General features: G+C 46.2%; 1 protein-coding gene across 1 annotated transcript in view; it reads right to left on the bottom strand.

Moving 5' to 3' along the window:
• Positions 1 to 297: 297 nt before the first annotated feature.
• The window catches only part of Sra-1 (Cytoplasmic FMR1-interacting protein Sra-1), a 32,700-nt gene continuing 12,780 nt past the window's right edge, over positions 298 to 20,217 (bottom strand). The window contains exons 15-28 of the mRNA XM_073090593.1: positions 19,924 to 20,066; positions 19,232 to 19,405; positions 18,623 to 18,761; positions 16,176 to 16,262; positions 15,026 to 15,225; positions 14,283 to 14,416; positions 13,385 to 13,576; positions 12,801 to 12,925; positions 12,193 to 12,271; positions 11,670 to 11,764; positions 11,089 to 11,270; positions 8,960 to 9,022; positions 7,775 to 7,922; positions 298 to 541 (exon numbers count right to left, since the gene is read on the bottom strand). Coding sequence (XP_072946694.1) covers positions 386 to 541; positions 7,775 to 7,922; positions 8,960 to 9,022; positions 11,089 to 11,270; positions 11,670 to 11,764; positions 12,193 to 12,271; positions 12,801 to 12,925; positions 13,385 to 13,576; positions 14,283 to 14,416; positions 15,026 to 15,225; positions 16,176 to 16,262; positions 18,623 to 18,761; positions 19,232 to 19,405; positions 19,924 to 20,066 — 1,917 coding nt within the window. The 3' untranslated portion in view covers positions 298 to 385. The remainder of the gene's footprint in view (positions 542 to 7,774; positions 7,923 to 8,959; positions 9,023 to 11,088; positions 11,271 to 11,669; positions 11,765 to 12,192; positions 12,272 to 12,800; positions 12,926 to 13,384; positions 13,577 to 14,282; positions 14,417 to 15,025; positions 15,226 to 16,175; positions 16,263 to 18,622; positions 18,762 to 19,231; positions 19,406 to 19,923; positions 20,067 to 20,217) is intronic.

Genomic DNA, 20,217 nt, shown 5'->3' with positions numbered 1-20,217 from the left:
GCGTATTGTTTAGGCGTTCTAGCGGTGTTTTTCGCATGTATCTACGCGTGTTTGGGCGTGCTGCGTTATCTGCGTGTGTTTAAGTGTGTGGCGGTGTATCGAGCGTTGCTTTTGGCGTTTTTCTTGTACATCTAAGCGTGTGTAGTAGCAGCGGGGGGGGGGAGCTCCATGTGTAGTCGTGTGTACGTGTGGTGGTGTGTCGACGTGACTGCGTGTGTCTATGTGTGCGTGGCCCACGTGCTCGTCGTCGTTGGCGGTGTGTCGAGCGTTTCTTTTAGCGTTTTCAACGTATGTCTAAGCGTTTTAGCGGTATTTTTAGCGTTTTCTCAGGTGGCGACGTATCAAGCGTTGCTTTTCGCGTTCATCATAGCGTTTTCTTGTACATCTACGCGTGTGTAGTAGCAGCGGGCGGCGGGAAGCACCGCACATGTTCCACCCCGGCGCGCTCGTCGTCAGCGGCGAGGTGTCGCGCCAACACACCGAAGATCTGCGAGTTCAGCACCTGGAACCGCCTGATGCGGTCCACCATGCGCTTCAGCGGCTGGAATGGAATACGAAGCATTTTAAAATTATGAGGAATTGTTATATTTCAAACTGGACATGGCTTATATAGAATACAACAGATCTAACGTTAAGTAAGACGTGACAAACACACACACTCATTCCTCATCCCACTCACGCGCACACACACACATCTATATTCTCTTATTATAAACTTGTCATTTATATTGCTACAATAAAGTTTTTTTTTTGTGACAAATTGTCATTGCTAGATAGATTATACCATATTATTAGATTGATTGATATTTTTTTATAATACGATGCAGTAGCAGACGAGCGTGTAAGTGGCTAATGCCGCCCATGGACATCTAATCAACCCCTAATAAGATAAGATTAGTACCTGAGGTCGGCCACAGATGCGCCGCTACCCCTGAGGACTAAGCTGGAACGCCTCGGATAAGTATGTCTCCCTTACCACACCCTTCAAACCGGAACACAGCAGCGTTTAACACTGCTGTTATGAAACAGAAATGGGTGTTGCGGTGGTGCCGCCAGCATCGAAGCTTGTTATTCCACTTTTAACATTCTTAATATGGCACTGATTCTTTTTTGAGTTACTATGGCTTATGCTAAGGGTAATAATAATAATAATAATATGCTTTATTGTACCCATAAAAGAAATATACACGAGGAAAATTATAATTTAAAAAATACAATAGGCGACCTGTATAAAGATGCATCTTTTCATTTGACAGTTCAGTTCGGAATAAATGAGCAAAGAGTACACACGCGTTTTTATTAAATTTAATCCCGTTAAACGGAACGCGACCTTAACACGCCGAACATTTGGTCCATTATCGAGCCGGATGTGACGTACGAGTTATTACAAACCGGAATCGACAGCCGCGAGAAAGAAAGGCAAAGGTCAATACGGCGGCCATCGCGGTGATTTTTATTGCGCTTCTTCGTTTTATACGTATTTACGAGTTGTGAGTTATAAAACACTAAACATACGTTGAGCGAAGCATTAATTACGAAACGGGATTCAGTTTTATACATCGAGATCATAGATTAGTACCGAGATGGAGAAACTAACGAGTTACATTAACGTACAACAGGATTTATTCGAACCATGAAAAAGGCTGAAAAGAACTTCAAGAAAACCCCTAAAGAGCGGATTAAACAAGGATATATCGAGACCCGTTTACAAATAGCTGAACAGTGTTGGAAGGATTTTCGAGAAGGACAGAAGGCGTTAACAATGAGGGCTTCAAAGAGTGACAGGGAAAGTTGCTCATATTTTACGGACGACTTGTACGATATATTTGAAGAGTATTACATACAATATAAGACTACCTTGATGGAGTCTTTACAAGTTTCTACGTCTAGTCAACATACTCCGTCAACATCGAGAGTAATCCAATCAGATTGTGATGTGACGAATGAGGTTAAATTACCACGTGTTCAGCTGCCAACGTTTACGAGCAAATATGAAGAGTGGCAAACGTTTTATGATATGTTTAGGTCTTTAGTGCATGAAAACAAAGGATTATCTCCGGTGCAAAAATTACAATATTTAAAAAGTAATCTCTCGGGCGAGCCTCATTTATTGCTGCGTAATTTCTCAACAACACAGTTAAACTATGAAGACGCATGGGATCAATTAGTGCGGCGTTATAATAATAAACGCTATAATTGTAATTCAGTACTGCGAACATTATTTTCACAAAAGAAGATAAACGTTGAGTCAGCTGGTGCAGTGAAGAATCTATTAGATACAACCTCATCATGTTTATTATCGTTGACGAACATGGGCATTAAAACTGATAGCTGGGATGTAATCATAGTTTATATAGTGTTGTCAAAGTTAGATAATGAGTCTATAAAACAGTGGGAGCAGCAAGTGAGTGGTGTGAACGATAAGTTAGCTTCCTGGTCAGAACTAAGAGACTATTTAGAATCTAGATTTCGGTCATTAGAGATGATAGATTTAAATTCAGTGCGTTCAGTGCCTAACATAAAGTCTAGTGTAACTAAGCCTAAAGTATTCCATGTATCAAATCAGAGTAAATCTACAATAAAATGTGCAATGTGCAACGAAGATCATTACATATATCATTGTAAACAATTCAGTTCATTGGCGGTTAAAGATAGGCAAGATTTTGTTCAGAATAATAAGTTATGCTTTAATTGTTTAGCGCCCACCCATGCTGTTATTAAATGTCGTCAATCAGTGAATTGTAGAAAATGTGGACGAAGACATCATACAATGCTACACTTCGACAAGGTAACCACCCCATGCGAGATCCCTGATTCAAGTAAGTCACCTTTAAAATTACAATCAAGTGTACCTGACGCAGGTCATGTGGTAGTTAACTTGTCAAGGAGAAATGTTAATTCTGTTTTATTGGCAACTGCTAAAGTTAAAGTTTGTAGTAAAAATAAATGCAAGTATGTGATTAGAGCATTAATTGATCAAGGCTCTCAAGCCTCATTTATCACAGAAGCTACTGTTCAATTATTAGGACTTTCACGTCAGCCAGTGAATGGTTATGTGTCAGGTTTGGGAGACGGTCATACCAAAATTAAATACATGGTATCTTTTGCTATAGAATCCTGTCATGATTCTAATATTTTAGTTAATATTGATGCATTTGTTTTGAATTCCTTAACCTCTGTTCTACCAACAACCAATCTTAAGCCTCCAAAGTGGATAGAAATTGCAAATTTACCATTGGCTGATGACACATACACAATACCAGGTAAGATCGACTTATTATTAGGAGCGGAGGTTTACAGCGAGATTTTGCTTGATGGAATTATTAAACATCCTACGAGTAATATAATTGCACAAAATACATTATTTGGTTGGGTGCTATCGGGACAAGTTTCACGGAAATATGAATCAGTAAATAATGTTATTAGTATGCACTTAAAGATGTCAAACGAAGATGATATACTGAAACAATTTTGGGAGATGGAAAATGAGCCTAATATTATAGAGAAAGAGCTTACAAAGACTGAGAAAAGGTGCGAAGAATACTATCAAGAAACTACCACAAGAGATGAAGAAGGAAGATATATTGTTAAATTACCCTTCTCAACAGAAGACCTACAATGCAAATATAATAATTCAAGGGAGATAGCAATTAAAAGACTACATTTATTGGAAAAACGCCTATCAAAAAATAAAGAGCTTAGATGTGAGTACAATAAAGTAATACAAGAATATTTAACAATGAATCACATGATACTTGTCATAGATAAAGATGAGACTGAAGCGGTTTACCTCCCACACCATTGTGTGGTGAGAGAAGATAAGAGTACAACAAAAGTTAGAGTTGTGTTTGACGCATCCATTAAGGGAAGTAACAGTAATTCTTTGAATGATGAATTACTTGTAGGGCCTAAGATTCAACAAGATTTAAGGCACATTTTACTGAGATGGCGACTTCATAAAATCGTTATCATTGCGGATATTGTTAAAATGTACAGAATGGTGCGAGTAGCTGAGGAAGATACAAACTTTCAAAGAATTGTATGGAGATTTCACACAAATGATCTTATTCAGAACTATAAGCTGCTACGACTCACCTTTGGCACCGCTTGTGCTCCATACTTAGCAGTGAGAACTATACATCAGCTCGCCGACGATGAAAAGTGCAAGTATCCAATGGCCGCAAAAATAACGAAAAATGATTTTTATATAGATGATATGATGACAGGGTGTGAAACTACAGAAGAAGCTATTATAATCTACGAGCAAATGAAGGAAATGATGAAGTGTGGTGGATTCGAGCTACAAAAATGGAGCAGTAATGATAATCAATTTTTAAAACATATAGATAAGCAGGATGATGAGAAAAATATTCAATCTTTTGCATTAAAATTAAATAACCCGATAAAAGTTCTTGGTGTAGGATGGAATAGAGAAGAAGATAGTTTTGAGTACATAATAACTTTACCGGAAAATATAGGATACACTAAAAGGCAAGTTGTTTCAGATGTAGCAAGATTATATGACCCTTTAGGTTGGATAGCGCCCATTGTGATTAAAGCCAAGGTATTCATCCAAAAATTATGGAAAGAATGTCTTGATTGGGATGATTGTTTGCCTGAGAATCTTTTGAAAGAATGGTTAGCATATAGAGACAGTTTAGTTGATCTTAAGTTTTTACAAATACCAAGATGGAATAAATATACTTCAGGGAACAGAATCGAGTTACATATCTTTTCAGATGCATCGAAGATTGCTTTTGCAGCAGCCGTCTATCTTCGAGTAATTGAGGAAAATGGTTCAGTTCATGTTAGTTTACTCACTGCTAAGACCAAGGTCGCACCCTTAAAGGAAATTACTATTCCCAGATTAGAGCTCTGCGGTGCAGTATTAGCAGCGAAGCTTGTTTTTGAAGTAGCTCAAGTTCTTAATGTATCAAAAGAAAATATTTATGGTTGGACTGATTCAACAATCGTCTTGGCTTGGCTGAGGGGTGGTTCTAGTCGGTGGAGTACATTTGTGAGTAACAGAGTTACAACTGTACTTAATATCTTGGAATATGAGAAATGGGGACATGTTACTTCTGAGACCAATCCAGCTGATTGTGCCTCTAGGGGACAAAATCCAAAGGATTTAATAAACAATTCTCTGTGGTGGTCAGGTCCAACCTGGTTAACGGAAGGTGATAAACCTGAGACTGTTATCGAAGATACATGTGAAGAAGAGAAATTAAAGGCTTTTACTGTCTCTTCCCAGAGTGATATTGAATTTATATGGTTGAAATTTTCATCTTTATCTAAAACGCTTAGAATTGTTTCATATTGCAGACGTTTTTTAAAATTCAAAGTTCCAAACCAAGATCGGAAACCTTTTCCAAATTTTATAACAACTTCGGAATTAAAGGATACGTTAACTGCATGTATTAAACAAGTCCAATATCACCAATTTCCATGTGAGATAGAACAGTTAAGATCTCAAGGACATGTATCTAAACGGAGTATTCTCTGCACTCTATGTCCCTTTTTGGACGACCAGGGGATTTTGAGAGTTGGGGGACGCATTACTCAGTCAGACATAGCATATGACACACGACATCCCATTATTATGCCTGCGAAAGATCACTTTAGCAAGCTTTTAATTTTGGATGCTCATTATAAAACTATGCACGGAGGTCCACAGATCATGTTAAATTTATTAAGATCAAAATACTGGATTATAAGGGGTAAAAGCCAAGTTAAAAGTGTGTTTCGAAATTGTGTTATTTGCAAGAGGTATGCAATGCAACGTAACTGTCAACTGATGGGGCAGATTCCAAAAGTGAGATTGAAGCCGAGTAAACCTTTTACATCCTCTGGAGTAGATTATGCAGGGCCAATCAATATAAGATTTTCCCCAGGCAGAGGAGCCAAATCTTACAAAGGCTATATATGTCTATTTATTTGTATGGTGACCCGTGCAGTACATTTAGAAGCCGTAACTGATTTGTCTGCAAAAGGTTTTTTAGCTGCATTTAGACGATTCACTGCTAGACGAGGTCACTGCAAGGATTTGTATAGTGACAATGGTACCAACTTTGTTGGTGCCGCTAAGTTATTGAAAGAGATGTTTGATAGATGCCAATCTTCTCTTCCTAATGAAATAGCACAAGCGCTCACATTGGAAGGAACTACTTGGCACTTCATTCCTCCGCATGCACCAAACTTTGGAGGACTGTGGGAAGCGGGAGTGAGAAGTACTAAGACACACTTATACAAGGTAATAGGTACACATACATTGACATATGAAGAGCTATCCACAATACTTACACAAGTAGAAGCTTGTCTTAATTCGCGTCCTATTAGTATACTCGATGATAACACGCATGACCCTCTCCCACTCACGCCAGGCCATTTTCTAATTGGCGAACCTTTAATCAATTTGGCTGACGAAAACATTAAAGGTAACCACACAGTTACAAATTTAGATAGATGGAGATTAACACAGAAAATTGTACGAGATTTTTGGAACAGATGGTCAAAAGAATATGTAGTAGGTTTGAATCAAAGATACAAGTGGAGAACTAAACAAACAGACCCGAATGTGGGTGATGTAGTTGTATTAAAGGATGATAATGTTCCGCCAGCTAAATGGATTTTAGGCAAGATTATCAATAAATTTCCTGGACCTGATAACATTACTCGTGTCGTTTCAGTTCAATCAAAAAATGGTGTATATAAGCGTCCACTTAGTAAAATTGGCATATTGTGTAAGACGGACAGTATTGAGAATGACTATAATGAATGTAAAAGTAGTACATAAATTAGATTATGTAATATTTCTTTTAAGATGTTGTAGAAAGGTAACGTTTAAGAGTTATAATATTATCCGCATGGTGGGCGGAGTTTAACTATGTATCTGAATTATCAATCTATGTATTGTTTAAAATATGTATAAGTGTTATTCATTTGTGTTTTACAGTCCACTAGTTTTCTTTAAAATTTATATTACAAAGTTATATATATTTATCTAAAAAAACTATGTTTTTGGTGGGCGGAATGTATAAAGATGCATCTTTTCATTTGACAGTTCAGTTCGGAATAAATGAGCAAAGAGTACACACGCGTTTTTATTAAATTTAATCCCGTTAAACGGAACGCGACCTTAACACGCCGAACACGACCTTATCGCTAATCAGCGATCTCTTCCAGGCAACCTACAGGGTGCGGAGTTAAAGTAACAAGAAATAGAATAAGAGGTAGGGTGCAAATAACAGTTGTAAGGAATAAAATACAAATTTAGGAACAAATTAATGAAAGACATACGTATTAAAAAGAAAGGAGCTAGATTAAACAGAGTTGTGACAGATAAAACAAACAAAGTCACAAAACAACAAAAACAACAAAACAAAACAAACAAAGGTAGTCCGTTTCATGGTGTTATTTTGCCCGCGCATGTGCGCGTATTTGTAATGTATTTATAAATTTATTTTAGCATTGTTTAGATATTTTACTATTATTTACACATACATATATTTTTCTTCTTTGGTTTGTTTTTAGAAATAAGATTATTAATTATAGTGTATACTATTATTTGACTAATTATACGCTTGATTATCTGTAATATTTTTGTCTATGTTGCTGATCTGTGTGTGTGTGTGTGTGTGTGCGCCCACGCGCGCATGCGTTTGTGTGCATATGCGTGTGCACGTATGTGTGTTTGTGTGTGTGTGTGTGTGTGGTTTTGTTTTTCGTTTTTACTTGCCGTGAATATACTCTATTATTCTAATGTAATACTCACGATGCCCTTAACGAGCTCGTCCTTGCCGTCCACGCGCTGCACCCTCAGGATGTGGTAGCAGAAGTCCAGCGCCTCGAAGCGGCGCTGCTGGCCCAGCAGGGCGATGATGGTGCAGCCCGCCCAGTGCAGACCCTCGCCGAACAGCTCCCTGGGGGTAGGGGGTGGGTTTTTACAAAATACACCGACAGAATTGGGTACTTGACTGTTATTTAAAAATTGTAAACCCCTCTCATTGTTATATTTTTTCAAAATAAAAGTCATTTATTGTTAAAATACATATTTGAATGAAGGAAGGAATTTGACTATAATGACAATATAGATCAAACTGTTGTAAGCATAAAAGTAAATAACTTTATAAGCCAATAAAGCCCACAAATTATTTTGAAGTACTTGTGATATTTTTAATAAATCGATGATAAAATTATTAATATATCGTGACGTCACATGCCATGGCATGTCACGTGACCGACCATTTTCGCGCGATGTTCCGTTTAAGATAGTAAAATACGTTTTTAGTACTAATTAATATTTGGATATGTATTTATATATGTAGTAAGTATTACAATATTTATGTATTTTGACACCTGCCGCAAATTCTCTCCACTCACCAAGGGTTGACTGGTAGAGAATGCCATCAGGCATTAAGTTTGCCCTGTTGTACATTAACCGTGTGTTTGTGTTACAATAAATATATAAATAAATAAATAATCAATGTTTCCTAAAAATGAACAAATTCAAACCTAAACCCCTATCGGTTTAGTATACACATAATGTTTTTTTTTTTTCAAAATACTTCAAAGTTATTCAAAGGTACTGGTTACTTCAAAGGTATTGGTAGTCTGATTTTTTGATAATATAAGAGTAGCGGACGTGCGTGCAGTCCACCTGATGGTACTCGTAGGTGTCGGGGACACCTTTTGATAGTTGCAAAATGATAGAGGTTTTGAAATAAATTAAATTTATTGCGTGATAATGTGATTGTTTGAATGATAGTGTGAGTACACACGCGAAATTGTCTTGTTTCGTACGCGTTACGTAGTGCACTGTATGTTTCTACGATTGGGGTAAATGCGTGGTCGGCGATGTGCGGTCAAAGACCGTACAGTAGACCTAAAGTATTTAAGCTGTTTATTTATAATACATTTTCAGGTACTACATATTTATTAAATGTTATAAAATACTCACTCGACAGTGAACTGAGTGTCACCAACGGGAATACAGTACAGGAATTGTAGAGCAGACCACAACCTGCAAATAAAAATAATATTTAACATTCTGGAATCAAGAAATGTATTTTCATCTATGACATTTGTATGTTTTCATTAACATATATATACACAGACACAGAGTGCATCAGACGCGTGTCGGGACAAACATTTTCACGTATATAATATATGTATATTGAATGTATTTATAGTGTGTGGTGTACGTAGATATCAGCTGTCATTATACACTCGCGGCAGCCGTCATGTGCATAACTCGTCGTCTGACGCTTTTGTCACGCCACATGAGGACTGCGTCACCCGCGGCACTCGCGTCACCAATCACCAGAGCTACACGTCACCCGGCCAGTGCCCCCGTGCCCCCGCCCCGGCACCTGTGGAACTCGTCCGTGTCGTCCGCGTGCAGCGGCGCGTGGTGCGCGGGCGGCGCGGCGCCGGGCCAGTGCGGGGCGCCCGTGCCCCCCGTGCCCCCGTGCCCCCGCCCCGGACCTGTGGAACTCGTCCGTGTCGTCCGCGTGCAGCGGCGCGTGGTGCGCGGGCGGCGCGGCGCCGGGCCAGTGCGGGGCGCCCGTGCCCCCCGTGCCCCCGTGCCCCCGCCCCGGACCTGTGGAACTCGTCCGTGTCGTCCGCGTGCAGCGGCGCGTGGTGCGCGGGCGGCGCGGCGCCGGGCCAGTGCGGGGCGCCCGTGCCCCCCGTGCCCCCGTGCCCCCGCCCCGGACCTGTGGAACTCGTCCGTGTCGTCGGCGTGCAGCGGCGCGTGGTGCGCGGGCGGCGCGGCGCCGGGCCAGTGCGGGGCGCCCGTGCCCCCCGTGCCCCCGCCCCGGACCTGTGGAACTCGTCCGTGTCGTCGGCGTGCAGCGGCGCGTGGTGCGCGGGCGGCGCGGCGCCGGGCCAGTGCGGGGCGCCCGTGCCCCCCGTGCCCCCGTGCCCCCGCCCCGGACCTGTGGAACTCGTCCGTGTCGTCGGCGTGCAGCGGCGCGTGGTGCGCGGGCGGCGCGGCGCCGGGCCAGTGCGGGGCGCCCGTGCCCCCCGTGCCCCCGTGCCCCCGCCCCGGACCTGTGGAACTCGTCCGTGTCGTCGGCGTGCAGCGGCGCGTGGTGCGCGGGCGGCGCGGCGCCGGGCCAGTGCGGGGCGCCCGTGCCCCCCGTGCCCCCGTGCCCCCGCCCCGGACCTGTGGAACTCGTCCGTGTCGTCGGCGTGCAGCGGCGCGTGGTGCGCGGGCGGCGCGGCGCCGGGCCAGTGCGGGGCGCCCGTGCCCCCCGTGCCCCCGTGCCCCCGCCCCGGACCTGTGGAACTCGTCCGTGTCGTCGGCGTGCAGCGGCGCGTGGTGCGCGGGCGGCGCGGCGCCGGGCCAGTGCGGGGCGCCCGTGCCCCCCGTGCCCCCGTGCCCCCGCCCCGGACCTGTGGAACTCGTCCGTGTCGTCGGCGTGCAGCGGCGCGTGGTGCGCGGGCGGCGCGGCGCCGGGCCAGTGCGGGGCGCCCGTGCCCCCCGTGCCCCCGTGCCCCCGCCCCGGACCTGTGGAACTCGTCCGTGTCGTCGGCGTGCAGCGGCGCGTGGTGCGCGGGCGGCGCGGCGCCGGGCCAGTGCGGGGCGCCCGTGCCCCCCGTGCCCCCGTGCCCCCGCCCCGGACCTGTGGAACTCGTCCGTGTCGTCGGCGTGCAGCGGCGCGTGGTGCGCGGGCGGCGCGGCGCCGGGCCAGTGCGGGGCGCCCGTGCCCCCCGTGCCCCCGTGCCCCCGCCCCGGACCTGTGGAACTCGTCCGTGTCGTCGGCGTGCAGCGGCGCGTGGTGCGCGGGCGGCGCGGCGCCGGGCCAGTGCGGGGCGCCCGTGCCCCCCGTGCCCCCGTGCCCCCGCCCCGGACCTGTGGAACTCGTCCGTGTCGTCGGCGTGCAGCGGCGCGTGGTGCGCGGGCGGCGCGGCGCCGGGCCAGTGCGGGGCGCCCGTGCCCCCCGTGCCCCCGTGCCCCCGCCCCGGACCTGTGGAACTCGTCCGTGTCGTCGGCGTGCAGCGGCGCGTGGTGCGCGGGCGGCGCGGCGCCGGGCCAGTGCGGGGCGCCCGTGCCCCCCGTGCCCCCGTGCCCCCGCCCCGGACCTGTGGAACTCGTCCGTGTCGTCGGCGTGCAGCGGCGCGTGGTGCGCGGGCGGCGCGGCGCCGGGCCAGTGCGGCGGCGCGAGGCAGGCGCGCAGCCGCCGCAGCACGACGGAGAACAGCGAGAGGCCGCAGCAGAGACGCTCGCGGGTCAGCAGGTCGCCCTCGCGCGCCAGCTGACTTTGCTGCAACACAACATGACGTCACAATTAGCAATTTTACACACAGCTGTCAAAATATACTGCGATAAAACACTTTCTTATAAAAAAAAGTCTCACGTAACATGACATAGTCAGACAGATGAATTCGACTTTTGTCGAGTGTACTTTTTATCGACCCATTACTGCTCCAATACTAGGCAAAGGTCTCTCCCTCACAGAACTTGGTGTAATCATTATCTCACAAATACGTTAACACATTGAGAACTAAGATAGAACATAAGTAATTCAGCCAACATTCACACCCGCATACCGAAACGCAAGAACTACTTCACTTGGTAAAGCTTGACAATGGTACCTCCCCAATCGAACCATATTGGTTATAACACCTTTCAAACAATTCTAACAATACTATTAGTGGCGTACCTTAGCAGTGCCATACTTGTCGACGTTCGGTACAATCTGCAACGCAGAATACTTCGCTTCGAGACGCTTCTGCTTCGTTTCCGGCTTCTCTCCTTCTGCGAAATCAAAATAACGATTTTTTAACCATGCATTCAAAAACCCTCAAAAATAAATTCACAATTTCATCTTCTAAGTCAGTCACAAATAATAAAAAGAAATACGTGTGGCACTCGGAGACTGCCGCGGTAAAGCTATTGCATAGTATTTTTTATCAACTTATGCAATTACAATTATATATTTATTTTATTTATGTAGTATGCAAAAAGTCATTAACCCGTCAACTGGCGTGTGCGCCCCGGGGCGCACAGATCGCTACTAAAAAGTATCACCGCTGTGCCGGTCGGAGTGGGGGGTGTTAGGTTTTTTCGTTACGGAATTTCTGGATTTGGTCTCCACGCTCAAGGCCCGCGATACAAGCTATGCAATAGCTTAAAATAAAAAATATGTTTAAGTTATGTTTATGTCACGAACAAAATGTATTTACCTGCAGTGTACGGACGCGGCAGTATATTCTGGAACGGCGCAGCGTGAAGTAAGTCAGTCACCTCTTCTTGACTCAAAGCCTACAAATAAAACGACTTTCAATACTAAATACAGCTTTCCACAAAAAATAATCTATTCTTAAAAGAAAGAAAGATTCTTCAACACTAATTATAATTTCAAGAGACACTTTCTTCAAATAATAGTAATTGTCAATTAACATTTTATTCTGAATTTTCGTGTCCTAAGTATATAAAGGGAGACATAGTTAGTTGACTGGTTGACTGGTAGAGAATGCCATCAGGCATTATGTTTGCCCTTTTTTGCATTTCTTTTTAGAGGTGATGCAATAAATTTTAAATAAATAAATAAACAGTAAGTCCAAAGCGGAACAGCGGGAATACCTCAGGGGTAGCGGTGCATCTTTGGCCGACCTCGGTTAGGAATCTAATCTTATCTAGGATCGATTACAGATGTCCATGGGCAGCAGTAGGCACTTACCATCAGACAAGCTGCATACCGTTTGCTACTGCTATAATTTAAAACTAGAATAGAACAGAATAGAAAGCAGAACAACTGACATATGATAGAACAGAAAGAAGAGCAACTGACCTGCTCAATCAGCATGCAGAACAGTATGATGTTCCCGAGCTCGCGGAACGCGTGGAACAGCTCCGTCCTTGCGTCCGGGTACTGCACTATGTCCGTCAGCTGCGCGTGGTAGTAGCCGAGCACGCCTGGGTGGGAATGGGTGGTGGTTAAAAAAAACTAAAGAGTACAGGGTTCGCTTTCCGGTTGTGGTAGTTGACCAGGGTTTTGAATCATATATTGTATGTCCAGTTGCCACAGATACCGGAGAATGGGTGGGAATGGGTGGTGGTTAGAAAAGATAAGAGCACAGGGTTCGTTTTCCTACTGTGGTAGTTGACCAGGGTTTTAAGTCTGAATATGTATGGCCAGTTACCACAGATGGCACATGTTAAAAGATCCCTTAGGATATTATCCAGAAATGTTCAGCACCGTATTTATTATTCAGAAATCGACGAGGGTCGTCACGTTTATCACAAGTTTCAACATTATCACAAAAAAACAAAAAGCACAAAATTGACACTCTGTCTGTGGTAATTGCCCAAATTTTAACCCCCAAACCACCCAGTCCAGTCACCACAGACCCCCTGGATCAGGAGAACCCTCACCATTGGACCCATAGTCGTATCTCGGCAGCTTGCAGTGGCGCGGCATGGCGGCGGCGAGAGCACGCGTGAACTGCGCCAGGGTGCCGTGCAGCAACCCCCGGGCGACGCCGAGGAGTTCGGAGACCACCACAGCCACACCCTGGTAGCCCAGGAGGCGGACCAGAGCATGCAGGTGTTGTGCGCCCACGAAACCTGGTGATAGAAGAGAATAGATGCAATACACTACATGTTAAATGTTTATAATGCGTTGCTTCTATAATGCCTCTTTAGTAAAGTAGATTTTTTTCGAGTAAAATTAATATGAATGTCTAATATATTATATAAGTTATAGATTAAGGGAGAAACCCTTATTTTTATTACCTTTACAATTTTCTTCTTCACCAACTCACCATATTCCTGCTATGCTATTCTATATTTCATGTAATAATTTCTCCCCCATAAGATATTGAAGTAACTAACGAGCAATGCAGTCCATCTGACGGTATCCTTGTCACACTGTTCCCATATATTATAGTTGGCCTTGACATACTTTTCCGAGGCGTTCCAGCTTAGTCCTCAAGGGTAGCGGCGCAACACAACCCTCAATTAGGAATCCAATCTTACCTGATGTTGATTACAGATGTCCTTGAGCGGCAGTAGCCTACCATCAGGCGGCTGCATGCTCGTCTGCTACTCCTATATTATATTAAGTCCCACGTACCGGCGTACTGCGCGTACTGGGCCGAGTACGCCAGGCTGAGCTGCTTGGAGCCCCACCAGCAGCCCGTGGCCTGCCTGCTTGTGAATTACAGATATCCATGGGCGGCAGTAACCTACCATGTAACTGCATGCTCGTCTGCTCCTCCTATATTATAAACAACCCCCCCCCCCTCTCAAACCCCCCACTTGACACACTCACCGGCGTACTGCGCGTACTGAGCTGAATACGCCAGGCTGAGCTGCTTGGAGCCCCACAGCAGCGCGTGGCCGTACTGCTGCGGCCGCTCGCGCTGCACCACCGGCGCGAACTGGATGCCGCGGCACTTCACGAACCTGGGTACAATAACGTAGAATATATGTTTTCAGACTAAAATTATCGCGGAATTGAGACATTTTCCCATGTAACGGGTACTCACGATATGGGGTTTTATAAATTGCTTTATTAGCGATATTTCGACCCAGTTGCAACGTGCAAGGATAGTCACCACCAGGGGCGGCTCTAGCTCGTGTAGCGCCCGTGTGCAATGAAACCCTAGCGCCCCCTAGACCCGCGGCTATAACTATTAACAAAACAACCTGTTCAAATGAAACAAAATGTTCAAAAAAGAAGCCGCCCATAAGACGCTCGCGTTTGATAACTGCCGCCACGGCGCTGGCTGGCCGCTTCTGTCGTATCAATGTTGCATTGTTGTACCATGATGGTTCAAGACGATGCCCTTAGCTGTCTCAGGGAGCGCCGCGGCGCCCCTATGCATTGCACACCCTGCACTATAAGTTAAGCCGCCCCTGGCCACGGCGAAACTGTTTCGCCAACATTAAAAAAAACGCATATTGTGAGTACCCGTTACATTGTAAAATGCAGATAGAATATTATTTGAATATACAGTAGTACATACATACAGGTCAAGCTAATAAAAGCGTGCTAAAAAAGTCATAACTCACCTATCAGTCGCAGCATTATAACAGTAATTCGGCAGAAAGTCATAATTGAGCTCCCAGAACACGTGCAACGTGACCCTGCCGTACGGCGCCAGCACACCGTGGTCAGACTCTCGCAACACTGACTCGAACTCGTCCAGCGCCAGGTAGCGGGACAGCAGCTTGTGGCAGAGACGGTTCACCGCTATCAGGCCTTCCAGCTCCTGAAAACATAGGTGTACATTGAAAAAAATATTCGAATTATTGGCTAATTATTTCTGAAATACTATTTTCTATACTAATATTATAAAGAGGAAAACTTTGTTTGTTTGTTTGGTTGTAATTAATAGGCTCAAAAACTACTGGACCGATTTTAAAAATTCTTTCACCATTCGAAAGCTACATTATCCACGAGTAACATAGGCTATATTTTATATGAAATATATTTGATAAATAGATTTTGAGGCGGTACAAAATTGCCGGGTCAGCTAGTATATTATTATAATAAAAGATTCAATTACAGCTCCATTATTTATTTTTTCTGACAATTCATTCTATGACATCTTATTCTCTAAACATTATAAAATCCTTGATTCTTTTTATGTAATTTCCTGCTAAACTTTTTTTTATAAAATAAGAGTAGCAGACGACGAGCATGTTACATACTTTTACTAATATCCTATAGACATTTTTTGCCGACAAATACGTGTTTCAGTGGTGGTTTGATTCCGGTGCCTTTCTTTCGCTGATATGCAGAGTTAATTTTTTAAATGGGGCTTCAGGGCCAAATCGGGATTTATAAGGATTAGCGAAAAAGGCTGAAAGGAGTTACGACTTACGAGGTCATTTTTAATAAAAATTAAAACTTCATCATTAGTTTAAAAAAAAACTTGTTCCCTAGTCGGAAATTAAATGAGGTAATTAAAAAAAAAAACACATCCTATATTATTCCACTATCTGATAGTGTCGCTTATAAGGATCAAATTCTGGAAAGTAATGATAAATGACGAACTAAAATTATTCCACTATCGGATAATGTCGCTTAGTAGGATCAATATCTGGGAAGCAATGATAAATGACTAAATTAACGAAAAGGTTATTTATAAAAAAATGTCAAACTAAAGGAAAAAAAGTCAAAATTTGCAAAAAAAACAGACAATTTTGAATAACTCACCACAACACCGGTGATATCGCCGGCTTCGAACTTCCCGACCGCCGCGTCCAGCGCGCGGTGCATGTCCGCGTTGATGCGCTGCGCCACCTGGCGGATAAATATCACATCAGTATCACGTCAGTATTGCATCAGTATTATATCACAGGACTTCAGAGTCAAGTATCGCTTCAATATTGCTGCACCTCCCGGTGGATAAACATCACATCAGTATCACATCTGTATTGCATCAGTATTATATCATAACACATCAGAGTCAAGTATCACTTCAATATTGCTGCACCTCCTGGTAGATTAACATTACATCAGTATCATGTCAGTATTGCATTAGTATTATGTCATAACACATCAGAGTCAAGTATCACTTCAATATTGCTGCACCTCCTGGTAGATTAACATTACATCAGTATCATGTCAGTATTGCATTAGTATTATGTCATAACACATCAGAGTCAAGTATCACTTCAATATTGCTGCACCTCCTGGTAGATTAACATTACATCAGTATCATGTCAGTATTGCATTAGTATTATGTCATAACACATCAGAGTCAAGTATCACTTCAATATTGCTGCACCTCCCGGTGGATAAATATCACATCAGTATCCCGTAAATATTGCATCAGTATTATGTCACAGTACAAATTATATCAAATCGCCGTTACATTAATATGACATCAGTATTCTATCAGTATCATCAATAAGGTATTAGTTTTAAACCCTAATTACGATAGTATCACATTAGTAACACATCAATTTAGCATCAATATCACATCAGTATTGTATCAGTAAGTAGTGCGACGGCCAGTGTACACGCTGCGGAGGAGACGTGCAAAACACACACCGCTCGTTCGGCATCAGTATCCTCAGCGTGGCGTACCGTCCGGCGTCAGTACCGTCCGGCGTCAGTACCGTCAGCGCGACACTCACCAGCGCGCACAGGTCCACGTGCCGGCCGAGCAGCGCGACGTGTCTCTGCCGCAGCAGCGAGGCGTACCGTCCGGCGTCAGTACCGTCCGGCGTCAGTACCGTCAGCGCGACACTCACCAGCGCGCACAGGTCCACGTGCCGGCCGAGCAGCGCGACGTGTCTCTGCCGCAGCAGCGAGGCGTACCGTCCGGCGTCAGTACCGTCCGGCGTCAGTACCGTCAGCGCGACACTCACCAGCGCGCACAGGTCCACGTGCCGGCCGAGCAGCGCGACGTGTCTCTGCCGCAGCAGCGAGGCGTACCGTCCGGCGTCAGTACCGTCCGGCGTCAGTACCGTCAGCGCGACACTCACCAGCGCGCACAGGTCCACGTGCCGGCCGAGCAGCGCGACGTGTCTCTGCCGCAGCAGCGAGGCGTACCGTCCGGCGTCAGTACCGTCCGGCGTCAGTACCGTCAGCGCGACACTCACCAGCGCGCACAGGTCCACGTGCCGGCCGAGCAGCGCGACGTGTCTCTGCCGCAGCAGCGAGGCGTACCGTCCGGCGTCAGTACCGTCCGGCGTCAGTACCGTCAGCGCGACACTCACCAGCGCGCACAGGTCCACGTGCCGGCCGAGCAGCGCGACGTGTCTCTGCCGCAGCAGCGAGGCGTACCGTCCGGCGTCAGTACCGTCCGGCGTCAGTACCGTCAGCGCGACACTCACCAGCGCGCACAGGTCCACGTGCCGGCCGAGCAGCGCGACGTGTCTCTGCCGCAGCAGCGAGGCGTACCGTCCGGCGTCAGTACCGTCCGGCGTCAGTACCGTCAGCGCGACACTCACCAGCGCGCACAGGTCCACGTGCCGGCCGAGCAGCGCGACGTGTCTCTGCCGCAGCAGCGAGGCGTACCGTCCGGCGTCAGTACCGTCCGGCGTCAGTACCGTCAGCGCGACACTCACCAGCGCGCACAGGTCCACGTGCCGGCCGAGCAGCGCGACGTGTCTCTGCCGCAGCAGCGAGGCGTACCGTCCGGCGTCAGTACCGTCCGGCGTCAGTACCGTCAGCGCGACACTCACCAGCGCGCACAGGTCCACGTGCCGGCCGAGCAGCGCGACGTGTCTCTGCCGCAGCAGCGAGGCGTACCGTCCGGCGTCAGTACCGTCCGGCGTCAGTACCGTCAGCGCGACACTCACCAGCGCGCACAGGTCCACGTGCCGGCCGAGCAGCGCGACGTGTCTCTGCCGCAGCAGCGAGGCGTACCGTCCGGCGTCAGTACCGTCCGGCGTCAGTACCGTCAGCGCGACACTCACCAGCGCGCACAGGTCCACGTGCCGGCCGAGCAGCGCGACGTGTCTCTGCCGCAGCAGCGAGGCGTACCGTCCGGCGTCAGTACCGTCCGGCGTCAGTACCGTCAGCGCGACACTCACCAGCGCGCACAGGTCCACGTGCCGGCCGAGCAGCGCGACGTGTCTCTGCCGCAGCAGCGAGGCGTACCGTCCGGCGTCAGTACCGTCCGGCGTCAGTACCGTCAGCGCGACACTCACCAGCGCGCACAGGTCCACGTGCCGGCCGAGCAGCGCGACGTGTCTCTGCCGCAGCAGCGAGGCGTACCGTCCGGCCGCCGCGGCGGTACTGGCGCCCCGCGCGGCACACTCCGCCCGGTAGCGCTTGTCGAGCATCATGCTGTGGGAGGAGATGGGTGAGGTCAATCATAAGGCGAATGATTGAAATGGGGCAAGTGTAATTTTTAAAATTTCTTTTAACAGCATAAAAATTATGAATTTTGAAACAGAAACTATAATGTTAATCAATTATCCCCTATCTCTTTGTTTAACATATCATGTTTTGTGTACATATGTATTCGTGTGTGTGCTCGTGTGAGTACTTTGCGAGTGTATCTGTATGAGCACGTACGTCGAAGCGTGCGTGCGTACGTGGGCGTGTGTTTGTGCGTTGCTTGTGTCTGTAGATGCTTGCATGCTTGCATATCTTTTTCTCATTAAGCACGTTGTGTGTGTGTTTGTCTCTGAGTACGTTGTGCGCGCACGCACAAACACACGCGCGCGCGTGTGTGTTTCTGCGTGCGTTTTTGTGCGTGCGTGCGCGTATGTGCGTATGTGTGTGTGTGTGTGTATGTGTGTGTGTGCGCGCACCTGGCGGCCAGCTGCTTGTAGTGCGCGTACACCAGCTCGGACAGCTTGTACACGAACTGGTCGAAGCAGAGGTTCACCTCCGCCTCCACCTCGTCGTAGAGGAACTGCTTCTTGAACACAGTCAGCGCGTATTGCGCGGAGTCGTTGTAGAGATCGAGGGGGTAGAGCACGTATCTGGGGAGAAAATGAGGGTAGTTGTTAGTTATTAATCTCACAAATAGAAGTTTGGACAGCGCAACAGATTCTGTGGATCTTAAAAAACAAAGTTAAGCAACGTCGAGCGCGGTCGTTATTAGGATGGGTGACCACTAGTTGCCACTTTCATATACGAGGACGGACCATCAAAAGGCACATTTGAAGGTCCGTCCTCGTCACAACCCGTTGATCCTGGTTTTTTATTCTTGGATATATTTTTTTATATTTTTAACGACTATATTTTTTCACGATTCATGAGCCGAATTTGAGAGTTATTTTATTTAATTACTAACTATACACAAAATGCATGACATATTAACATTTTTGTTCCTACATCATGAATAACATTGTATAATAGAAGCTTAATATAACACATGAAATGATCGAAAGTAAAAAAAAAAATTACTCTTCCTTCGACCCACTCGCCAAGCCTTCAAGTTTATCCCTCCACTCCTTCAATAGCCGACCAGTCCCTCCCCATCCCCCTCAATACTCACTCCATCATGGCGGGCTCCTTGGTGCGCAGGATGTGGTCAGTCAGGATCCAGGGCATGGACATCTCTATGGGGAACTGGATCCTCTTCTCCATGGTCACCAGGTCGTTGCACTCCTCGTTGTGCTGGTGGCGGACTGTGCATTTCTAGTGGAGAACATTCATATAATTCAGTAGTGAATTGATGACAGATTTAATTGATAAAAGAATAGTTCAAGATTATTTATTTCTCAAAAATATTTGAAACACAGATATTCAATCATAATATTTTATTTACCCAGCAAAATAGCGGGTAGGC

The sequence above is a fragment of the Epargyreus clarus genome, unplaced genomic scaffold (genome assembly GCF_041222505.1).
Source record: "Epargyreus clarus isolate Ecla_fem2 unplaced genomic scaffold, WU_Ecla_fem_2.2 ptg000033l, whole genome shotgun sequence".
NCBI classification, from domain to species: domain Eukaryota; kingdom Metazoa; phylum Arthropoda; class Insecta; order Lepidoptera; family Hesperiidae; genus Epargyreus; species Epargyreus clarus.
This window is presented reverse-complemented; position numbering and strand designations above follow the sequence as displayed.